At 35.4% G+C, this 19,096-nt stretch overlaps 1 protein-coding gene across 4 annotated transcripts in view; it reads right to left on the bottom strand.

Annotated features, from left to right (window-relative positions):
• Positions 1 to 19,096, bottom strand: part of ME1 (malic enzyme 1) — a 213,043-nt gene that overhangs the window by 11,955 nt on the left and 181,992 nt on the right. For all 4 annotated transcript variants that reach the window (XM_077903231.1, XM_077903230.1, XM_077903233.1 and 1 more), the window contains exons 10-12: positions 5,890 to 5,995; positions 4,368 to 4,510; positions 1,185 to 1,358 (exon numbers count right to left, since the gene is read on the bottom strand). In XM_077903231.1, coding sequence (XP_077759357.1) covers positions 1,185 to 1,358; positions 4,368 to 4,510; positions 5,890 to 5,995 — 423 coding nt within the window. The remainder of the gene's footprint in view (positions 1 to 1,184; positions 1,359 to 4,367; positions 4,511 to 5,889; positions 5,996 to 19,096) is intronic.

Below are 19,096 nucleotides of genomic sequence, written 5' to 3'. Positions count from 1 at the left end.
AAAAGGAAACTGAGACATCAGCTGTCATACTTTTACTGCAGTGAAGAGAAAGAAAGGAGCAAAACATTATAGCCTTCAGACTTCAGAATATTCTGTACTCACAGAATGATGCCAGGTTCTAAGCACTGATATTATAATCCTTAGATCAAATCAATAGCATAAGACTCTTTATCTGTATTTTTAGAGTTCCCCTTCACAACAGAAATAGCATGTTTGCAAGATGAAAATATTTGAATTTTAATAAATTTTTATTTAGCTCAGTTTAGTTATAATGTTGGACAGTGGTTTAACTTTAGAAGAGATTCACTCAAATTTCTCATGAATTGGATCCTGTTCAAACGTGCTATCAACCAGATGAACATTCTGATTGTCAAAAGCTCATGATTTTATAAATATGTGCCTGATATTGTATCATCCCCCTGAAGTTTGAGGGTTAAGGGGAAGTGAAGGGAAGCTGAAGTTTATGGTACCTCTTGCACCATAAGTAATAAAGTACTTTGTTTCTGACCTAAGAGTTTTGTGTCTTTTGCCAGCATCTATGAAACCATGGCAGGCTAACTTGTTGGCTTGCAAGAAGGGTAAAAACTTCAGATCCTTCAGTTCTTAAGAGTTCTTACCGATCCCTCATGAGTCTGTTTTGTGATGTTCTGAGGATCTTTCCTGAAGGCCCACACTCAAACCAACATCTGTGCTTTTAATAACTTTATAAACATTAATTCCTTGTTTTAATTTTCTTTCCGCTTGAAATATTAGAGTAGTTTCTATTTTCTGCCCTGAATCCTTAATGATAAGTACTTTCTAACGATCCCAAATGACTTTTATTTTAAACCTTCAAAATGCTGTTATTAAGGAAGGACTGGAGAAATACCACTTCATTATGATTTGCAACAGTATTTTTGTGTCACTACTGTCACAGAATTCGATTGGAAGTGTGAAGACAAAAAAAGCTTTCTTGTAAGAGATCAGAAGTTTTCTACTGGCTACTGATGAACAGTCTTTTATTTAGTGACTCAATATGAACCTGCTACCCACCCCTTACTGTCCACTAGGAGAGTTTCTTTCCTTTTGACTTTGTATCTTATAGGGAACGAGCTGAGATTTTATATAAAGAGATCATTAAACAACCAACACTGAGCTCACTTGGAGTTTTATAGCCTTGGTGAACACAGAGTATTTTACAATACCTCAGCAGTTGTGAGAAAAATGTTATCTGTGATATGTCTCAATCCACATGCCACGACACCAAGAGCGACTCCAGGAAACACATAGGAATTGTTTCCTTGGCCAGGATATAGGGTCCGTCCATTTGGAAGGGTGACCGGATCAAAAGGACTGCCACTGGCAAAAATCGCACGCCCCTACAACACAGACATGTGGCTAGCTTTAAAAAGAAGCATGATATTTTCAAACAAATGTATCATAGCAGAACTACCCCATAGTTACATTACTGAGTGTTTAGAGAGAAGGCTAATTTTTATTTACTCTCTAATAAGTCTGGGCAAGGTTTTATGATGTTGGCAATAAGTTCTGAGGTGGATGATTACTGTTGTTCTCTGCCTCACTCTCCTTAGGGATGTGTGCAAAGCACAGGATGCCCCAACATCACCACTCTCTTCTCTGCAATGGTCCAACCAATAAGCCTACCAACCATTTCTATAGGGGCTTCAGATTATACACTTCTAAACATTAAAAAAATGAAAGATTAACATTACAGCATTGGAAAGTATGACATTTTAGGTTAGAGTTTAGAGATCTACACATTTCAACATAATCACTGGGACAAATTTTATGTATTTCCATATTGTGGAGAATTATATAGAAAATCACATAGAAGCAAACTCAATAGCACAAATGGGATTAGCAAATAAGAGTAAAGTTAAATTATCAATAATTGTCAAAAATTGTCATTTTTTCATATTTTGTTACACTGTTTTTGAGAAATCTCACATATTGCATGCCTTAGATGGCAGTGACTTAGGGCCTACTAGGTGCGGCAAATTCATACTGCTAATCAAAAAGGAAGAGGGGCACCTAGGTGGCTAGTAGGTTAAATGCCTGACTCCTGATTTCAGCTCAGCTCATGATTTCACAGTTGTGAGATTGAGCCCCGCTATAGGCTCCACACTGTGTATGGAGTCATGGAGTCTGCTTGGGATTCTCTCTCTCTGTCTCCCTCTGCCCCTCTACTCTTTCTCTAAAAAAAAAAAAAAAAAAAAAAAAAAGGTTGGGGGGAGAATCTGATCTGTGAAAATGAGGGTGGAAATGTAGCTGAGAATAGTCAGGCTTCTAAAATAGTTATAGGAAACCCTTGACAAATAAAGCGTCACAATCTAAGAAATCCATTTGAAAAAAGCAACATTTAAATAGTGACAGTTTTTGCTGTAACTTTCATCCCTATTTAGGATCTAAATTCATTATAATATTAATAATATTAACTTAATATTCATTTTTAACAAAGGTCGTAATATATTTTTGTATACAGGTAAAGTTGTATAATGATTCAACCTTCATCAGGGTATAAAAAGATGAAAACAGGTAAGAAAGAAAATAGAAATTGTCATCTAGATGTCTATAGGACACATGTTTTATAGAACATTACATTTTGTTTTCAGACAAGTCTGATAACTTCAGCTGTTTAGCAGATAAAATATTTTATTATAAGGAACTTTCTAATGTAATTTTATTATTTGAAATATATATATATATATCTTCAAAAAATTATAGCTGAGAAAAAGACCTACAAAACGATATATATGCTTATCTCCTTTCTCACCTCCACTTCCTGCCTACTATTTTATAATCATCATTTTAAGGAGGAACGACACTCAATAAATGATAGCTACCATTCTCATGTACATGGACTGTTAATATGCAGAAGAAAATCTCTCCATACTTTTGGATTATAGTTCTTCATGATTCAATCATCTTTCTGTATTTTCTATTTTTAACCTTTCCTAATGACATTAGACCTTTCCTAATGAAGCAGCAGAGACTTATCCAGCACAGATGGACCTTTGCTTGTGCTGTAATCCTTTGGCCAAACCAGTATTTAAATTTTTAGCCTCAAAATAACCTTCAATTTCATTTCAAATTTTTTAACAACATAGAACATTAGGTAAAATGGTAAGAATTAGGCCATTTGTATCAGACACATTCAAATTTAAAAATACAACTATAAATTTGGCCAATTTTGTATGAACAAAATTCATATTTTGTTCAATTTTGTCTATTCCTGGGGAATCTACAAACTCTTCACACCTACTGAGATATATGACGAAATAATTACATAAACATTTATTATGCCTAATGCACCATGCTAAAATCTTATTTCCCAGAGGAATCTGTTTTCCCTTTTAAAGGCTTAAGGACTACTGAGGAATGTCAGACAAATTCCTCAATCTAAAGATGGGTTGAAAATCCATCTTTAATTGATCCATCTAATCCACAAATTCTCAATCTAAAGATGGGTTGAAAATTGAAATTATTGAGAACACTGATGTCATCACAAATCAGAGAGATAAACAATGGGGTAGCTCCTTGCCAACAAGTTCATTAATTCTAATAATGAGCATTTAATGTTATAATGTTAAAGGACCAGTGCCATCAAGCTCTGATTTGTGCAGAGTGACCTAACTTTGTGTCATATTTACCTTCTCTAGTTCATTTTGGATTTATTTCCAAAATAAAAGTGCTAGATATATATGATCCAACCTCTATTTTGTTGTAATGACATTTCAAGTCTTTCAAGGGAAAATAGTTCCAAACTATTAGTCAAATTTTATATTAATACAAACATAGTATAAAATAAGCCACTTTTTTTTTTGGAAATAATAAAATCCTTAACCTCTGAGGATGCCAATCCCAACCTGGCTGGATGTCAAAATAGCTGCCCAAATGTACCACCATGCCATCAAAATCCAAACCCAGGATTTAGCAAAGCAAAAATAAGATTGTGGTCTTACACCGTTTGCTTCAATGTTCAGAAATAGCTAATTAAGAGTTATTTTAGTAAGCATCTAGAATCACACTTTTTCCTTTTTAGCTTTCATATTTAAATCTTGGAGACTTCCAAATCACTGGAGAAAAACTATCAATAAACATTACAAAGTTTATTTTGTTTTACTGAAGAAGAGGAGGATTTTATACAACATTCTGGAAAAGGAAATAATTCTTATCCCTTCTAACTTATTCACTTTGCTTTCAATCTTGGTTGTTTAATTTTTAAAGATTAAGTGGTAAGAACCTTAGATATCCTTGGCTCCCCTATAATGAATAAGAATTAGATTATAAAATATCAAAGTCTGTGCCAGCATTGGTGGAGCTGGGGAATGGAGGAGGGGTAGAAATCAGTTATACTTTTGCTTTACCTTGGTTAGTTTATAGCACTGCTCTGCAGTACATTCTGCTTTGCTAGTTGGATTACTCAAAGCAAAAATAATAGGCCGTTCATTGAAGGCAGCCATATCTTTGAGAATTTGTTCTGAGAATGCACCACCAATTGCAGCAACTCCTAATGTAGAAATGAGAAACCAGTGAATAGACTATCATTGGTTAATTAATCTAAGAAGTCCATGCCCTCAAACAACGAGACATGTCAGGTCACTTTCTAATAGACCCTAAACAAAATACAGAATATTTGCATTAAAGTGACAAAAAGAGATAAGTTCATTAATGCCAATGATTTATAGGGTTACAAATCTACAAGTATCTACACAAAAAAATCACAGATATAACATTCGGCTCATAATACACTGAGTTAGTGACCCACTCCCTAGGTATTTTGATTATAGACATTTAAATCAGGAAATTAAAATGTGCCTAAGATATATTATCTCTCTATAAACAATTCTATGAATATATTCCAGTCTCTCAGGCTATAATTATGTTTTATAAACCAGTGCTTGACACTTAAGACAATCATCCAATTCAACTGAAAAACTGAAGTATCACTCAAAGAAAGAATCCTCACAGAAGAATAAGGCAATTAGCATAATGGAAATGGAAAAATAATCAGATTCCTGATACAATACATTTTGTAAAAAACAACAATAAGAACTTATTATAGTTTCCGGCAGAGAGTATTTGCTTTTATTATGATTATCATCATTGTTCTCAATACTGTCATCTATTTCACAAGAGCATCTAGGAATGAAGTATGATACAAAACAAGGACTAACATCATATACACACAAAATATGGCATAAAGCTTCATAACTTCGGCTGCATTTTTTTAACCACATTAAATCTGACCATAGTAAAGATCATATGTGCACATACACTGTAAGCTACTGCATTAAGTGCTATGAGGAATATAAATATGGTCCTTGTCTTCAAGGAGTATCTAGTTAGTTCAGTGTTTCTCAACCTCTGGGATATTAACATTTTGGGTTGGATGATTCTTTGTTGGCAGGGGAGGGCTTTCCTATGCATTATAGGATGTTGCGCAGCATCCTCAGTCTCCACCTACTAGATGTCGGTAGCCCTGACACCCCACCCCCAACCTTTCCAAAGCTGTGACAACCAAAACCATCTCCAGACATTGCCAAATGTTTCTCTGGGGGCAAAATCACTCCCATTTGAGAATCACTGTCTATCTGGAGTAATCAAGCCTGGTAAAGAGTGGATTATGCCAAGGATTAACAAGCTGACAGAGTCAGCAAAGGGGGCCACACACTTTAGCTGGGATTGGTAGGACTGAGAGGGAAGCACTAAATTTACAAATCTAGGTGTCTATGGGGTACTGCTAATTCAGTGAATGTGTAATTTTATTTGTGAATTCCAAAGGTTAAATTTTCGAAAAGCTCAATTATGCCTCAAAAATCAGTAAGAAAATGAATCAGGCCAATATGAGGTCAGGGTGGGGTTTATGGGAAAAAGGGAAAAGTTTACCTATGAGGGCAGTTGGTTTTATTTCTTGAACAATGGCTTCTAGGTTCTTCATTTCTTCATGTTCATGGGCAAATTGCTCCTTCTCTTGTGTTAAGGCAGCACGTCCCTAAGTAAAGCAAATAAAAAGAAATGTTAAATCTGCCAAACATATGTGAAACAAAGACATTTTGGAATATTACACATATTACTGGTATTTGTCCTTAACATCTTCATGCATCATGTGTTACAGCTGTTCTTAAACTCTCTTCTCCAATTATTAGAGTATTCCTTCATTCAGTCTTTCAACAAATACTGTGTCTTAGACAATGTCCTAGGCAATGGGGATGTAACAGTGAACAAGCTAAAGTCTTTCTTTTTCTTTCTTTTTTTTTAGTCTTTCTTTTTCTTAACTGTTATTTAATACTAAAAATCCTGATTCTACAGACATTTGTGAGAAACTGGCACTAATAAATGGCAAAGCAAAATGTTTAAATATCATTTACTAAACAATATTTGTGTTAAATAACAGTGTTTTCTAATGCAGAGCTAACTTTAGCCACAGCACTCTCAATTTATGTACCACTGAGTTAAAAAATAGAACTTGATGCCATATTTATATCATAGTTTGATTTTCTGAATAAGCACTAGCTTTGTATATTTTATCTTAATGTTTTGATTATGAGTGTGTCATGTGTTATCTAGGAAACATGCAATTATAATTTTCAGCAAATTTTTAAGATTTTGACTTAAAATCATAAATCACTGCCTAATGTTATATGGTACTTGATGACTTGCAAGTTGTTTTCATATATTTCATATGATCCCCTCAACAATTTTAAGAAGTAGGGCAACTAATATTACACTATGTGTTAACCAACTGGAATTTAATAAAAACTAAAAAAAAAAGAAAAGAAAAGAAAAGAAAAAGGAAAACCAGTATTTAAATAAATATTATTCACAGTAGCCAAGACATAGAAGCAACCTATGTGCCCATCAATAGATGAACGGAAAGGGGGAAAACAAAACATGGCGCGCACGTGTGCGCACACACACACACACACACAGAAGACTATTGACTATTATTCAGCCATAAAAAAATAATGAAATATTGCCATTTACAACAACATGGATGGACCTTTAGGGCATTATGCTAAGTCAGATAAGTAAGAAAAAGATAAATATCATATGATTTCACTTACATATTAGAATCTAAAAAAACAAAACAAAACAAAACAACTCCAACAATCCTGAATTTACAGATACAGAGAACAGATTTGTGGTTGTCAGAAGTGAGGAGGGGAGGGGCAAAATGGATGAAGGAGGTCAAAGGTACAAACTTTCAATTACAAAATAAGTAAGTCCTAGGGATATAATGTATGGCTTGGCAACTATAGTTAATACTGTACTGTATATGGGGATCCCTGGGTGACTAGGTGGTTTAGCGCCTGCCTTCAGCCTGGGGTGTGATCCTAGAGTCCCAGGACTGAGTCTCACATCAGGCTCCCTGCATGGAGCCTGCTTCTCCCTCTGCCTGTGTCTCTGCCTCTCTCTCTCTGTGTCTCTTATGAATAAATAAATAAAATATTAAAAAATAAAAGGTATAATACTGTACTGTATATTTAAAAGTTGCTAAGAGAGTAGATCTTAAAAGTTATCACAAAACCCCCAATTATAACCCTATGTGATGATAAGTGTTAACTAGAGTGGTGATCATTTTGCAATATACACAAGTATTGAATTATTATGTGTATACCTGAAACTGACACAAAATTATATGCCAATTTATACTTCATTCAGAATCAAATTTGAAGCTGTTTCATAGTCACTTAAAAGAACATTCTAGTCTCCAGTAGTATTAAACTGAATGTAGTTAGATCATATTCTTATTTAACTTGTTTATTAAGAAAAAAGTCAAAAGCATCACATAAATTATTTTTTTTTTACAGATTTTATTTATTTATTTGAGAGTGTGCACTGGAGAGCATGTACACACAAGTAGGCGGAGGGTCAGAGGGAGATGGAAAAGCAGACTCCCCACTTAGCAGGGAACCTAAACTAGAGATCTATCCCAGGACCCTGAGATCATGACCTGAGCCAAAGGAAGCCACTTAACCAACTAAGCCATCTAGGCACCCCCATAAATTCAGTTTCCATTTCTATCAGGAAGCATCTAATTGTTCAATAAACCCTATCTATTATCATAGGCTTTTTAGAATTAGTCATAGGTTCAACAACAAATAGTTTATGTAAATCTAGACTGATTTCATGAGTAAACAGTAAATATTCTGTTTTTTATTTATGAGACAAGATTTTTTTTAATTCCTTTTTAATAATATAAAGAAATCTATGACAATACTGAATGAAATCTTTACAACTATCACCAAATTGTGGGGAGGGGATACCTGGTGCCCTCATCCTCATCTCTCTTTGCTTCTCAGCCAGGAAATCTATTTCATTTACATATCTCAATTATAGAGATTAATTCAACATTATCCTAGTATATAAATAAAGGCTAGGTTTAGTGATAATTTATTAATCACGAATGAAAAAAAAACAGAGGCATTTGGAGTACCTCAGAATTCCCTCCAAATATTTTGATAATTCAGACTTTGCCTTAGGCCCCAATTTCTCATCATCTATTTCCTGTGTCAATGTTCTTTGCACTGTAACTTGACAGTTCCTCCTACAAAAAGCACTTATACTTTCCAAGCCCTTGTCTTTGGACTTGAACATGTGATTCTTTAGTCAATAAAATGTACACTGAAATAAGAGTGTGTCAGTTCCAAAGCTTAGGTCTTAAGGGTAATTGGTGTTTCTACTTATTTTCTTGTGCCTTTACCATTTGTGCTTTAAAAGTGCATAACCTGAATAGCTGGCTGGTCCAACGAGGATGAGAACCTTGTGAAAAAGGCCTGGACCCAACCTATGGCTTAGAGCCACCCAGCCAACATCATCAGAGCTACTCCACCTAACCCTCAGGTATGTGAGAAATAAAGTATTATGGTTGTATGTCACTGAGATTTTGTGGCTTTCAATAAATATGCAATAGCTGAGTGATACAGGGGATAATTTATTTTTGATACAGGGGATAATTTTAATTTTGATTATACATTCCATCATTTCTTTTTACTCATTGTTCCTATCTGTTGCTTTGGGAATAAGAGGTTCCTTTTCCTGAAACAATTTAATGAAAGGAATGCTTTTGCAATCTATCTCCTACCTCAATGCTCTTAGTTATTTGCTTAGTTATTTGCCAAAAAAAAAAAAAAAAAAAAGTTGCATTATTGGAAAGGAATGAAAAATTCTGGTCTTGGATAGGAATAAGAACTTGGAACCATTTGAGAGTTACAGTATTTAACTATCTAAATTATTTCTGAACTATTTCTGGAAGTAGTATAAGCTAAAATTCATGACTATTTTTGTTCTCGCAACAATGAAATTTCTAGGACAGGTACTAAATAAAGTTGCAGACATATTTCCTGGGAATAATAACTTCCAGATTCCAGCATTCTACACTAAACACGACATAGTTTTGGCTTGTTGCTCTTTCCCAGAAATGCATATACTCAATTTCAAGTATAAAGGCAAGAGGTTAAACTAATATCTATCTGAGGCTCTATAGGGCAAATACTATAGAACTCCAAATTGCTTCTAGTATGACTTCCTGTACATTTGAGGCTAAAGGGATAAACTAGATCTTGCAGCTAGAGTTTCTACTTTCAACCCAGCAGTCACCAAGTTGATGTACCTTCATAGGACTTTGAGGGAGAAAGTACACATCGTGAAGCATGGCCATATGGCTTTTCCTGAAGCTTGTGGTAGTGCTCGCTGGTTTTCAGGCAAAAGCAGTGGTCTCTATTGTCTAGCCCACCACCAACAGGTGAGTGCTAAGTAATGGTGGTGGCAGTGGCCACCATATTTGGCAGCTTTCCTGTTTGTGGCTGAGACCCTGATGCTCCAGTCCATGGCTACAGTAGTCTCCTTACTATAATACAGATATGCACAACAACTGAACATTCAGCCCTGTTGTCTACTACTTCTAAGATTTAGAGATTTGCATTTCAGAATGTTTTTATGGACAAAGGAACTTTAACATGTGCTAGGTTCTCTGACAGATAAGAAAATCTCAGGATAATTAGTCACCCACTCCAAACTGGATAGTCACCTCAACACAATGTTACATAATCTTGAGAAGTGCTAAGAAAATGCGTAACTCTTAGAGAAGACAATGTATTACAGTGTTTGCCTACTGGTCTTTTTGATTTTCCACCTGACAAAGTGTAAGTATTATGCAAATATAATCCAATAAATTTACTATAGTGTCTCAAAATGTCATATTTTTTTATTTTTTAAAATATTTTATTTTATTTTTTTAAAGATTTTATTTTTAAATAATCTCTACATCCAATGTGGGGCTTGAACTTACAACCCCAAGATCAAAAGTTGTCTTGTTTTTTTTAAATTATTGTGAAAACACAATATGAAATCTTATATTTTTAGATGTGTAATCCCTTTTTTAAAAAGCCTTTTTTTTATTCACTCTTTTTAAATAAGATTTCCTAGTTTTAGCCAATCTCATTGCTGCCCAGGTGGAGACTGTACTTCTTAATCTCCTTGCAGCCTAAAGTGGGCTGAGACTATCTCTGGTCGAAAGGATGGGAAAGTTATGTGTGCAACTTCTGATGCAGCACCCTCCCCCTGTCCATTCCCTACCCCCTCTCCCCAGCTGGCTGGGACAGTGAGAACTGGAAAGCTGCTTCAAACCAGATGCCTCTCTTCTTCTGCCTATCTCTAGACTATTAGATGACACAGAAATAAATTTTAACTTGTTTAAGTTACCATATTTGGAGGTCTCCTTGTATAGCAATTTAACCTGAAATCTAACTAATGCTGATCTTTAGAGTAGCTTCATTTCATATCTGAAAATAGCACACACACTATCAGGAGGAAACTGCCTTGACAAGCCCTTATCATCTGGGAAGACCAATGACCAAACAGTAAAAACCAAGAAACTGTCTGTACTTTTTTAAAGATTCATAGCAATGTAAATTCTACCATTTCTCTATACTTTAACAATTATTTTTTTTACTCCCGAATTCCTGCTTGCTGCATTTATACAATTTCTTTTTGTTCAATTTTGTATCACTGTCCTTATACACTCTTTTTTTTTTTTTTTTTTTTTTTTTTCTTATACACTCTTTTGTGTAGGGGTGGTGTCTGGGTGGTTCAGTTGGTCAAGCATCTGAGTCTTGATTTTAGCTCAGGTCATGATCTCAGGATCCTGCGACTGAGCCCCACCATGAGACTCTGGTGCTCAGCACAGTTTGTTTATCCCTTTCCCTCTGGTCCCTCCCCCTCACATGCCCTCTCCCCCGCCCCAAATAAATAAATACAATCTTTTAAAAAATATTTTGTGTATGTTAAAACAGATACTGAATCATACTATATCCTTTCCCAGGTGAGGAACCCTGATGTTTTTAATTTATTTTTCTACTTGAATCTATCTCTCTTCCCTATAATTGGTTAGTGGCTCAACAGAACTCTCAGATGCTCTTGTTCTGCTTTATATGCCACAAAATTGAAAACTATATTCCATGAAAGGAATAACCAATGTTGAACATGGTCAAGGAAGATCATACTTCCTAGATCTGTCTTTAAATATTGTAATACTGCATTCTAGTATCATGCTTTCTTCTTTAATAACAGTAAAACATAATTGGTCTTTTCCTGTGGTTTACTTGAAGTAGAAAGAAATCCCAAAGAAAGGATGGTGAGAGAAAAGAACATTTATAAGATTTTCAGAATTATCATCAGAATAAGAATAGGAAATACTATAAAAAAGAGGAAAATATGCCACTGATTTGTTTATTTTAAAAATTGCTTAGGCCCATCAAACAGTAAGATCCCACACAATCCATGGAAAAACAGTCTGCCCAAAGCATGAAGTAGAAGAATCAGGTGCTCACAGTGAAGGCTTGCTGAAAGCATCTAATGTTCCCAGTCTGAGAAAACAACCAGTTATTGACTATTCAACTACTGACAAACAACATGACAATGCAAGTAGATCCAAACTGTTTCTGGTATACAGTTTAAAATAAATTCACATATGATCTCCATAAAAATGGAAATCTATTCATTTTCATTACATCACCAAGGCAAGTAGCCTCCCACATAAGAAAATAAAACTAACTTAAGAGCAAAAGTCTTAGAAATGATTTTCTTAACAGCTGAAATAACTGAATCCAACCTGGTATAGTATGAATTGTGTGGCTGCAAAATGCAAACAGAAGGGGGTCTAATCTGTTTATATTTAATGTGAGCCTGCAAAATCATGATGTAAACGGAGTTTAGAAGATGCCGAGTAATCTGAAAGTGACAGACATGATCCCCATTTTCTTAATTCAATGACTCAAAGTAGTTTCCTGAAAGCAGTGTCTCAGTTTATCCAAAACTGTAAATTTAAAAAAATTTTAAATGTGTTTTACAAGATTGTCCATACAACTGCTGATTGTTGTCTATTTACCATTAATTTGTGATAAACTTTGTTGGCTAGGGACATGAATAAAATCTCTGCTAGCAGAATGCAGTCTAATAGCCAACAGCAAATAAATTTGTTATTTCTGAAAATTTCTTTTTTTTTTTTTTTAAATTTTTTTTTTAAAAAATTTTTTTTTATTTATGTATGATAGTCACAGAGAGAGAGAGAGAGGCAGAGACACAGGCCGAGGGAGAAGCAGGCTCCATGCGCCGGGAGCCCGATGTGGGATTCGATCCCGGGTCCCCAGGATCGCGCCCTGGGCCAAAGTCAGGCGCTAAACCGCTGCGCCACCCAGGGATCCCTATTTCTGAAAATTTCTAATGATATTCAGAAAAGTAAAGAAAAGCGCCTGCTTGAGTGAGACACAGAAAATGCCATCTCCAAATTCTGGGGACAGAACATAAGACTAAGGCTCAGAATCACAGTCCCCAGGCTCTTCCCTTCACTCATGACCTAGGGCATGTCCTTTGATATTTCCATGGATATTGATTTCTCCATCTATAAAGGCAGTTTGGATTAGTGACGATGACAATGTGATAAAAGTGAACCAGATCTGAGCTTTCCAAAGCTAACTGAGCACCAGACTCACCTCAAGAAAGAGCGATTCCTGAGCCCTCCTTTCAGATATTCTAATTTAAGACCAGGATGAGGCCCTGGAATCTATGCATATTTTCTTTTTAAGTTTCCCAGGTAACTAGGATGATTACCAGTTTTGAGAATCACTGCGCCAAATGATTTGTCAGATTTCTACCAGATGCATTTTAAAAAGATTTGTGATATGTTTTCAAAAACGTATAAAATGATTTTTCCTTTACTAAAGAAGAAAAGCTGCAGAATAACAAATTATTAATCACAGATTCCTAGTACTGCTTTTTTCATGGCCAACTTTAGATATAATGAAAAATATTTAATTTGGTTTAAATCCCCTAAATATCCGGGAATGAGAATCAAATTACAAAGAAGATGGATAAACATCTTGAAAGGCAAAGATGTATGTTTTCAGCATGAACACTTTACTTTCTTAATCATAGATAGCAACAGTATCAGCAGCTCCTAGCCACTGAAGCCAGATCCTGACCAGAAAACATCTACCCAGTAAGAAACAGATGACCCACAGTCTCTCCCGGAAAGGCTTGATTCTTTTTTTTTTTAAGACTATTTATTCATGAGAGATACAGAGAGAGGAAGAGATGTAAGCAGAGGGAGAAGCAGGCTCCCTGCAGGAAGCCCCATGCAGGACTCAATGCTGACTCTGGGATCATGACCAGAGCAGACGCCCAAACACTGAGCCTCCCAGGTGCCCCAAAGGCTTGATTCTTGACAGTTACTTAGGAAGGCCAGGAATCATGAAATGTAGTACTAGCACCTCTGAAAGGCTCTACTTGCCCAAAACAGAAGAAATTGGAAGACAAAAATAAAGGTCTCTCAAATATTTTCTATACCATTTTGAAAATTAAGCTGATGATCTGGTTTAGATAAACTACTGGAATGTGACCTCTAGATCTGGCGATACTAAGGTGACTGCCTATACTTTTGGACTTCTATTTTCTGCACCAATGGCTCATTTTCTTCCTCCTTTCAAAATCTGAACTGGAATCCATATTCTTTATACTACCCATACCAGTTGGATATGGATATAGAAGATTTTTCTGTTCACATTCTCCTTTCCAGGATCCCTTACTGAAATGCTTTTTGCTTTCTTTTGGCAAAGTGCACATGAGTATTTCTTATCTTAGAAATCCCAACTTCTATGTGTTTTTTTTTTTTTAAGAGTCTGTAATTAAACCACATGTATTATGGATAGCGGAAAATTCTTTTGAACGTTATTTTTTTCTTCAATCGTCCCTTCCCCCTTATTTTGTACCGGTTCTTAGACAAGAAGCGGCTAACTGTACTGAATTACTACCTTTTTCTTTTTCTTTTTTTAATTTTTATTTATTTATTTATGATAGTCACACAGAGAGAGAGAGAGAGAAAGAGAGAGAGAGAGGCAGAGACATAGGCAGAGGGAGAAGCAGGCTCCGTGTACCGGGAGCCTGACGGGGATTCGATCCCGGTCTCCAGGATCGCACCCTGGGCCAAAGGCAGGTGCCAAACCGCTGCGCCACCCAGGGATCCCACTACCTTTTTCAAAAGCACAGATGTTCTGGTGCAGGTGGAGAGGATATATGGCAAAGACCATCAAGATTTGGGGTTAGCATTTCATGACCCAGGACAGGTACAAAAATGAACTATAGATTGTTACTGATAAATATTTATTTCTGCGTGTACATAGGCACTAGAAGAACTCTTCCACAAGTGTTTTTGTTGGCCTTCTTTTGGAATCCATGCCTACTTGGACAATTTGCACAAGTGTGCCATGCTGGTTCTACTGTCTGGTCATTATTTGTTAGAGTTGAATAGGGCTCCTCTCTGCATCTATAGAAAGGGCCTTCTTAGCGGACTGCCAGTGCCATTTCACTGTCAGAAGAATTAATCATCTAGTCTGATGAAGATGTAACTCCATAAATGAGGCAATCACACAGTATGCTTTTTAGTTTCTGGCTTTATGTCTTTAAAGAGTGAAGGGGTTTGGTGTATTTTTATGTATTATAAACAATTACATAACAAGTTAATAAAACTAATAAAATGATTCTTATTGGTTCTTTTTTTAAATTAATTAATTTATTTATTCATGAGAGACACACAGAGAGAGGCAGAGACACAGGGAGAGGGAGAAGCAGGCCCCATGCAGGGAGCCCGATGTGGGACTCGATCCCCATCTCCAGGATCAGGCCTTGGGCTGAAGGCGGCGCTAAACCATTGAGCCACCCGGGCTGCCTGATTCTTATTAGTTCTCAGGAGAATTTATGAAAGGATTAATGATAAAGGACAACACCCAAAAAAACATGTAAATTTGAAAGCAAGATTATATTAATTTACTAGTTGTCCTAAGATTTATTAGTTCCGCAACAAAAATCAACATAATAATTCTGACTTTAAAAACCTGAAAGGAAAAGTGGTTAATTGAAGCTTCATGTTCCTTTTATATTAAAGAGTGCACAAGCTGTTAAATATATAACAACCTTTTAAAATGTAACTTTATCTTGGCAAGCAGAATATATGTGGTTCTTTATTTTGGCAAGTAAAAGACATAAAGTAAGAGTGACTGATTAGGTCTAGGCAACAAACTGCACAGTTATTCCAAGTATTGTAATCCATGGAATTTTGAGTCTCAGTTCAGTAAATCTATGCTAAAATTATCTGACATGCTAAAATCTGTATATTTTATAATGATTTCACATAAAACATGTTACTAGAAATCACAGAAGAAATCTATAGTCCCAGACTTTCACTTTTTTAGATACATGTATCTAAAGTACAACACTATTTGTATAGCTTTTCCCATGGCTCCAACTTTTTACATGCATATATCACTGAAATCTATCTCCAGGAGCCCAGACCCTTATCCTGAGCATCAGTCTTATATCTCTGATTGCCAAGGAGACATTTCCATGAGATGTGCAAAGGTACCTTCAACTTGCTATGTCCAAACTGGATCGTATTATCTTTCTCTTAAACTTGGTCTGTTCATCATTCCTTTTTTACAGTAATGGCCATATCATTTATCTAGATACCCAAGGAGTCCTGCTAGATTCCTGCCCATACTCTACACTTCTCCTCCTTCCATATTTAGTGTTTAGCAAGTATGCCAATACTATTTGCTAAACATCTACTGAATTAAATGTCTTTCACTTACTCCAATAATCACTGCTTTATTTCAGACACCAATTAATTTTTATCTGTATTACTACAATAGCTTTGTAACTAGTTTCTTTTACTCAGTTTTACCTCATTTCAATTCATCCTCCACAATGCCTAGAGTGACAAGACACAAAACTCCTCTGCATAAGTTTCTTCAATTGCTCATTGTCAGGATTTATAAGAGCCTTTGTCACTGGCCTGTCAGCTGCTTCCTTTCCAAACTAATCCCTAAATGCCTCTTATAATGAAATATCATCTTTTGTAAATGCTGCTCTTCTGCCTGGAAAGCCATTCATCAATCAATTAATTTATTAACAAAATATTTATTGTCAATTATGTGCTAGACATCACATAGGGCTTTGAAGACACAGAGATGAAATACGTGATCCACAGGTTCCATCATGATCTCCTAGTGAACTTCTGATTATATTTCCCTTGACTCACTTTTAAATAGGAGACATTCAAGACATCCACGGATACTCAAGATAAACTCCTAACTTCCCTTTCAAACTGAGGTGAAGAGACACTTTTTCTAGGAACTCTCCTCAGCACTCCCATTACTCTCACCAGTGCAGTTGGGAACATTTTCTCCAGGGCACCCCTGGCACCAAGGACCCATTTCTATAACATTTTCATGCAGAGATGTAACTTTTGGCTTGTCTGAGTTTTTCCCCACTAGTCTCTGAGGCTCCTGAGATTAAGGGAATTACTGAATCCCACAGTCTACAAGGCCTACCTAGAGTCAATTTTATTCAGTAAATCTCATTTCAAAACTATTATATATTATATGGCCACAATGTACAGTTTTTTCTATTTATGCTGATTCTTCAAAGCAATAGAAGTTTTTAAGCCAAGACATTTTAAACTTTACATTTTTCTAATATGTTATAAAAAATTAAATTGCAAGGTAATAAAATGATTATTATTTGATTCTCAGGAGATATTGTAAAAGTAGTTCCTATCTTGTTTTCCTTCCTTATAGATTCTCATTTGCCACAAAAAGTTATGCATACAATCTTTCCTTAAGGCAAAATTTGTCTATACTAATTACAAATTTTTTCTAGCTTTATAAGAAAACAATTTCTAAGGAGAATTTGGAATATACAAAAAGGCATTAAAATAATGTAATTTTTAAACCACACATATTTTACACATTTACTTCTATAATTTTACATGCAACTCAGTTTTTTTTTTTTAGATTTATTTATCTATTTGAGAAAGAGGGTGCATGCAAGCAGGGATGGAGGGATGGGGCAGAGGAAAAGGGAAAGAGAGACTCTAAAGCAGACTTCCCACTGGGTGTGGAACCCAACACAAGGCTCAATCCCATGGCTTCAAGATAAAATCAAGAGTCATCTGCTTAACCAACTAAGCCACTCAGATGCCCCTGCAACTCAATTTTTAAAATAAAATAGTAATATATAACATGTTGGTTTTCCTTTTTTCATCTAACATTATATTGCTAATCATTTAATGCTATTTGTAGTTCTTTATAAAAAAAAGACTGTATATTTCTATTCATTTATCTACTCCACAATTACTTCACAGCTATCCTTTATTTAGGTAAACATAGCATATTACATTTTTTCTTCAGCTAAGACAGCATATTACTATTATAATGACTGTATGATAAAACACATCATTATTATGAGTAATGCTGTGATAACATTCTTAAACATAAAATAACTGTGACTGGCACAAAAACAGAGACATAGATCAATGGAATAGAATACTTCGTTGTCAATTTTTGACAAAGCAGGAAAGAATATCCAATGGGAAAAAGAGTCTCTTCAATAAATAGTGTTGGGAAAACTGGATAGTAACATGCAAAAGAATGAAACGGGACCACTTTCTTATACCATACACAAAAGTAAATTCAAAATGGATGAAGGACCTAAATGTGAGACAGGAAACCATTAAAATCCTAGTGGAGAACATAGGTAGTAACTTCTTTGACATTGGCCATAGCATTTCTTACTAGAAATGTCTCCTGAGGCAAGAGAAACAAAAACAAAAATAAGCTATTGGGACTACATCAAAATAAAAAGCTTCTGCACAGCAAGGGAAATAAACAAAAAAACAAAAAGGCAACAAAACGGGAGAAGATGTTTGCAAATGACATATCTGATAACAGGTTAATATCTAAATTATATAAAGAACTTATAAAACTCAACACCCCCCAAAAATGAATAATCCAATTTAAAAATGGGTAGAAGACATGAACAGACATTTTTCCAAAGAAGACCTACAGATGAGCCAATAGACACATGAAAAGATGCTCAGTATCACTCATCCTTAGGGAAATACAAATCAAAGCTACAGTAAAGTTATCACCTCACACTGTCAAAATGACTAAAGTCAACAACACAAGAAACAACAGGTATTGGCAAGGATGTGGAGAAGAGAGAACCCTCTTGCACCGTTGGTATGAATGCAAACTGGTGCAGCCACTCTGGAAAACAGATGAAAATTCCTCAAAAAGTTAAAAAGTAGAACTAGCCTATAATCCAGCAATTGAACTACTAGGTCTTTACCCAAAAAATACAAAAAGACTAACTTAAAGGGATACATGCACCCTGATAATTATAGAAGCATTATCTACAATAGCCAAATTATGGAGCCCAACTGCCCAGTGATAAATGAAAGGATGAAAAAAAATGTGTGTGTGTGTGTATGTGTGTGTGTGTGTGTGTGTGAGAGAGAGAGAGAGAGAGAGAGAGAGAGAGAGAGAGATGGAATATTACTCGGCCATAAAAAGAATAAAATTTTGCCATTTGCAACAACATTGATGGAGCTAGAGAGTATTATGCTAAGCAAAATAAGTAAGTCAGAGAAATACAAATACCATATGATTTCACTCGTGTGGAATTTAAGAAACAAAACAAATGAGCAAAGGGAAAAAAAGAGAGAGAGAGGGAGGAAAACTAAGAAAGAGACCCGTAACTA

This window comes from Canis aureus, chromosome 7 (assembly GCF_053574225.1).
Source record: "Canis aureus isolate CA01 chromosome 7, VMU_Caureus_v.1.0, whole genome shotgun sequence".
Taxonomy (NCBI): domain Eukaryota; kingdom Metazoa; phylum Chordata; class Mammalia; order Carnivora; family Canidae; genus Canis; species Canis aureus.
Note: the sequence above shows the minus strand (reverse complement) of the source record. Positions and strands in the feature narration are given on the sequence as shown.